Below are 6,182 nucleotides of genomic sequence, written 5' to 3'. Positions count from 1 at the left end.
GACTCTAGCTAGCGCCAGAGCTGATTCTACAAATAGAAATTACCGTAGGATCAGTAACATCTTCAATGCCTGGTGCATAGATCCAATCCCCTAGTGAGGGTGATCCTGGACTTTCTTCAGGACGGCCTAGACAAGGGGCTTGCTGCTTCTACCCTGAAGGTACATGTAGCCGCTTTGTCCGCCTATCTGGGGAGGTGTTTGTCTAGGGATCCTTTAGTGAGCACCTTTATTAAAGGGGCAACTAGGCTGAGACCAGCAGTAGCTGCTCCTGTCCACCAATGGGATCTCAGTATGGTCCTAGCGTGTACAACTTAGATTTCTACCGGGGTTTAGACCTAAGGTTCCATCCAGTGAAAATATAGGTCAACTAATTTGCTTACCAATCTTCTACCCTTCTCCCTCTCCCCTGAGGAAGAGAAGTGGCATACCTTGGATTTGGTGAGGAATCTTCAGATGTATTTGGAGCGTACTCGCTCCTTTAGGAGGTCAGAAAATCTCCTAGTAAATTATATGGGCAGCTAGAAGGGCCGCAAGGCTCCAAAGCAACCATCTCATGCTGGGTGAAGGAGTCGATAAAAGCTGCGTTTTCATTTCAAGGGTTACCTCCGCCCACCATCCTAAGGGCCCACTCGACACGTGCGGTGTCGACTTCTTGGGCGGAAGACAAGGCTCTAGCTCTAGATCAAATATGTGCAGCTGCATCTTGGTCCTCAGAATCGACCTTCATAAATCATTATCGACTGAGTTGGCATTCCTCGGAGGCTACTGCTTTTGGGCGTACTGTGCTAAGCTCAGTATGTACCAAGCCCCCTCCCTAAGGGGGATTACTCACTATCTCCCCACATTGTGCCGCTGGTACGGACGACAGGGAACAAAGGATTATGAAGATAATCTTGTTTCCCTTAGTCCTAACAGCGGCACAAGACTACCCCCCCCCCCCCCTAAAAAATGCTTATCTTGTTTGGTAATGGGTATATTATTACTCTGGTATTGACACACACAGGGGGGAGGTATCTGTGCCCTCTTAAAGGGTCAAGCCATGTGAAGTTAATACTGGCTAATTAAAATTCTGCCTGTCCTACCAGCACACAGGGGCAGAAAATACCCCACATTGTGCTGCTGTTAGGACTAAGGGAAACAAGATTATCTTCATAATCCTTTGTTCTCATCCTTCTGTCTGTGGAGGTCACTGAACTCTCCAGGCAACAGAAATGAGTGCCAAACTCTGCTGCCAGAGGTGTATTAGTTCTACATAGGAGACAGCAGTATTCTACTTATGAAGCTAAAGAAGAGATCCTCAGTGAATAACCCCTTTAGTTACCTGTTATTGATCATCTATCATTAAGATAAGTCATCAATAAAAGACCAGTGGGCATCCAACACCAGCGATACTTCTTAATCAGCTATTTGGAGGTGACCGAGAGACACTTGTGAAAGTGCAGTGACCCCTTCACTATTCGCAAAACATGCCATCAGTAGTATAGTAGCTATAGGATAGGTCATCAATAAATAGAAATAGGGATACCCCTTTAAAGGGGTTTATCCACCTTTTAAAAATTAATGATCTATTATTAAGAAGGCCATCAATTTTAAATTGTTTGGAGGATGACTGTTAGGACTTCTGCAGATCAGCTATTTCCCAGAGTGTGCAGCACCCAGCTTTGTTTAGATGTCAGTGTTGTACTGCTCAGCAGTTGTAGGTACTATAGCTGTATGCCTTTTAAGGCTATGTAATACCATTGCAGATTTCATAACCGCCGCTATCAAGAATATGCAGTAGGAATGAGGTAGAGAGCTCCGGTCAAAGTATTACTAAAACTTTAGTTACACCAATGACTCTCTTTTGAAGAAACATGTATCATCATAAATTCAACTTTAAAAGAAGTTACATGCAGAGACTCGTAATGGGGTACACTGGGTTTCTGCTTGGTTTCCACCCTAAAAATGCAGAACAATATAGATACAAAAGCCTGTTCGCAGGACTTTACTCTTCACATTTTTAAAGCAAAATGGGAATCTCAGTCCCCAAGTGCTCACAGCGTGCAGATATGAAAGAGGCGTATGTTGCAAATAAAAAAAATCCATGTCACAATGAAATTACAACAGAAGTAGAAATTACCTGTTGTAGGTGTAGAGTCAATTATAAGTAACTTTACCACAAAAATATTTCAAGTCATTTCTGGGTTTCACATGCCTTTATACTTTTATGAGTGCTGTGTGACTCCACTCAATGATGCACGTTTGACCGGTTCCAGTATATTCATTAGTTGTCTCCTGATTATAGTAATAGATAGTATAGAGATGTGATACCCAATCACTAGCTAGAAGCATTTAGATAAGCACATACTGTATTCTGTATTGTATCTTAATGACACTTTGCTTCATTCCCTTGTAGGGGGGGCAAGCTGTCTCTTTACAATGTGTATATATATATAAGAAACACTCAAGCAATATGATGCAATAAAACTGTCATAAATCCTACAAAATTGTTTATTTTGCTTCATCCACTTTAGCAGGCACTAACTCAGATGGGAATGATTATTTCACTAACAACATCTGTTATAAGCTGTAAGAAACTGCAGCAGATGCTATTAGTAGTGTAACAGCCCCACTTCTCGTCAAACTAAAAAGTGACAGGTGCCCCGCCCCTTTTATGACGTAGCCACGCCCCTTTTATTATATGACCACGCCCCTTTTTATATGATTATTTTGACGTCACTACGCCCCATTTATAATTAACTCCCCCCCCACCCCCCACCCCCCTATACCTTTTATTATGATGTTCCGCCCCTTTTTATATACGCTCTCCTTTTGCGCTGGCATAAATGATATTTCTTTGATAGAAAGGAATATCATTCATTTCAGCGCAAAAGTGCCCGCCCCCTTTTTATATATGCTTTCTCCTTTTGCACTGGCATGAATGATATTTCTTTAATATTAAAGGAATATCACTCATTCCATCGCAAAAAGTGTCTATAGTTTTATTTAAGATAAATAATATACCTATTTATTGTTGGTGTAAGCAGCTATGTACTTCAGCACCGCTGCGTGGCGCCATGAGTCAAGCTCATACACATCCACCCCAGAAGACGGCAAGACATATTGTGACATGGCCGTACAAAGTTCCCCTAATACAACTATGGACCGTGCTTCTGCGCAGGCGTGTAGTGCAAAAACATGTCTTGACATGTAGAGGACCTGGACGCAATGAGCGGTTGGCATTTACCCATCACACTGGAGGGTATATTTATTTCGGCCAAAAAGTTCTGGTATAAAACTATGTATGTGACTAAAAATACTAACTTAAACATGTGTAACAGAGACAATAGAGCTCCTGTAAGTAAATGTTATGAGTATCCTCATTGATACATATGTGCCATTTGACACTAGAGCTAAAAAAGTTAATGACCGAGTATCCTGTGCTCTGAAATACATAAAAATAAGCTGTCCAGTTTTGGCGGCTAGAAAAACAGAAACAATAGAGTTCCTGTAAGATAATGTTATGAGTATCCGCTCATCCTAAATGTTGCATAGGTGTCATTTTGACACTAGAGCTAAAAAAGTTAATGACTGAGTATCCTGTGCTCTGAAATACATACAAATAAGTTGTCCATTTTTGTCGTTTAGAAAACCGAGACAATCGATCTAAAGCCTAACATGACCTTATGTGACATTTTACATCCTTTCCCACTAGTTCCACAGATGTCACATTTAGGCTTCAAAAGCTGATTGTTCAATCCTGTAACAGCAACTAAGTCACAAACACACAATAATTATTTTAAAAGGCTTTTTTTATTCAGAATGTCACAACACAATAATCTTAATCAAATGAACAGGCTCTACAGACTTGGTTATATACGTGCAGATTTTTTCCATGCACACACCGCAATGTTTCAGATACGAAGGTGCTGACTAAAGAATCGTTACTTTTTAAATCTGAATTAAAATGATTTAAAATGTCTCTAAATGGCAAACCCCTGCTAAGCCAATACAGTATGTATATGCAATAATGACCGCAGTAAGCAGAGTCCACACTTTGTAGCTGACTATTCTGATAAATATAGTTGTCAGAGTTCTGTTGTAAGAAAGAAATAAAATCTTTAGGAAATACAGCGTTCGATGGAGCAATCCCATAACTGTCAAAGAATATCGCTTTTTTTCCGTCACATAGTACAATTAAGATCCAGTGGGTCCCCGGACGAGTAGAATCATCGGTATTGACAACAAATGCAGCGGGGGTGTTCTTGTATTCTGTATTGTGGTAAGAAATCGCATGGATATACGCCCGAAAAAATTTTCTGTGTGTAATAATCTGAATTCAGAATATTTGTAATCTGTAAAGTATTCATCATCGGGAGCTGTTGTACAATTTTCTTCTGATAGCCGATTCTATTTTTCTTGCAAAATTCAGATTTCAGATTTTTTCAGATTTATTTTATTCTTAATAATCTAATATCATGAAAATATCACTTCACGTTTATGGGAGATTTGAAGAATGTCAGAGTTCACAGCGTATACAATCATGTTTAGCGTATGAGGTGTTGGAACTGCGAATCTTATTTCAGCACGCAGGTTTCCCGTTTTAACTAGGGAAAAATGGCCACCGGGTTCTTGGTCAGGTGTTAGATCAAAAGCAAATAATGTATAACCGTGTAAGAATTCTTCACGATCTATGGATAATCCGCTGTCCGATTTCTGTTTGCCGGCGATGTGCACAAGTGCCATATACTCTCTTACAGCCTGCTCAGAGGCGAAATCGGGTTGAAACGGTCGCGAAGGTACTTGGTGTCCATCATAATAAAGTGATGCTAGTGATATATTGAAATGCTCAAAGCATAAAGGGTTCTTCGCAACGGATCCAGAAAACGCTTCATTGTCAACAAACCCCAATATTACAGTTTTGGGGATTTGTCCTAGGAATAGGTTCTCATGATTTGCAACCCGGGTGCCTTGAGGTATACTGTAGACTTTCAGAGAAGCCTTATCAATACTGTACTTGGCGGGGGTTGTTAGAAGGGCTTGACTGTGGCCTATTCTGACCGCAGGAGATACCTGAACACGTTTGACATAGAGTGCGGCCTGGAGAATCTGTATCTTGTACGGTTCAGCATCAGCCGACATGAGACAAAAAGTGTCTTTATTCCTCGAGAGTTTTATCTTCAGATCCAGACCATTAAGTAACAGCTTGGGCTGATTAAAAATATCAGCAAAAATGGGTCCTAAAAGCTCTACAGGTCTAGAGCGTGCGGTTGCCCGAGCTCTTTTGATAAACCCCAAATTTTCACCATCAAGAGTGCGGGTGTTATGGTACCCCGCGGTATCTTTATAGAACAGGCCTGCTGTAAATTGCGATTCGAGGGCTTGATTGCTGTAGCTCAGCAAGGATTCAAGATATGCGCGGTAGGAATATAGATTATCAGATTGGGATATAAGTCTATCACCCAGGGTAACATCCACCTGATTAAAAAGAGTTGCTATAGGGTAGTTAATAAAGCCCACACGGGCGCCGTCAGCGATGGCCGTGTTATCCTGTTTCACAATTCTACAGTTTATGTATAAAAAAGTGTTGTTAAGGTCATAATAAAAATCCGATGTGCCGGAGATGAAGAACTCCAGAGGCGCGTTGTCCGTCAGAGCAGCGATCGGCTGCGCTTCCACAAAGAAAGATTTTTCAATACTTGTTTGAGTAGGTGGTATATCGAAAATATCGAGTTCAGATTTCGTACACTCCTCAGATGCATCGTGAACGAATGCCATGGCGGATGATTAGAAGATGTCCTCGCGTGTTCGTCTTACAGGCTTATGACCTCGAACACAAAGTACATGGTTCTCTTTAATAATCCTCGTGATAAATTACAAGTTATGACATTAGCACGGCAGATGTACCCGGGGAAAACACGCTTCTTTTTAGAAGCTTTTGAAGACGCGACACGTAACCCTTACGGTTATTTGTTAGTAGACTTAAGAGGTTCTACTCCTGAGGATATGCGATTAAGAGCGGGTTTGTTTCCACCAGATTTACCAGTTGCCTATGTTCAAAAGAAAATCAAAGGTTAATAAGACAAAAACTTAGAGGTCTAGTCACATTCTATGTCCTGCGCATAGTATCGACAAGATGTCTGAGAGAATACGCCGTAACTGGCACCTCTTAAAAACTCTGGTGAAGGCACCCCCGCCGCTCA

At 41.2% G+C, this 6,182-nt stretch overlaps 1 protein-coding gene across 1 annotated transcript; it reads right to left on the bottom strand.

The window, feature by feature from the left end:
• Positions 1-4,455: 4,455 nt before the first annotated feature.
• LOC142204515 (uncharacterized protein F54H12.2-like) lies at positions 4,456-5,757 on the bottom strand. The gene has a single exon (XM_075275831.1). The coding sequence runs from the start codon at positions 5,755-5,757 to the stop codon at positions 4,456-4,458; it is 1,302 nt and encodes a 433-aa protein (XP_075131932.1).
• Between the last annotated feature and the right edge of the window lie 425 nt (positions 5,758-6,182).

Source organism: Leptodactylus fuscus, chromosome 5 (assembly GCF_031893055.1).
Source record: "Leptodactylus fuscus isolate aLepFus1 chromosome 5, aLepFus1.hap2, whole genome shotgun sequence".
Classification (NCBI taxonomy): domain Eukaryota; kingdom Metazoa; phylum Chordata; class Amphibia; order Anura; family Leptodactylidae; genus Leptodactylus; species Leptodactylus fuscus.
The sequence above is the reverse complement of the archived record's forward strand: the minus strand, read 5'-3'. Positions and strand labels throughout refer to the sequence as shown.

Bases quoted from the DNA above. Each gene is read 5' to 3' on its own strand.
- LOC142204515 (XM_075275831.1), bottom strand. From the start codon at position 5,757: ATGGCATTCGTTCACGATGCATCTGAGGAGTGTACGAAATCTGAACTC.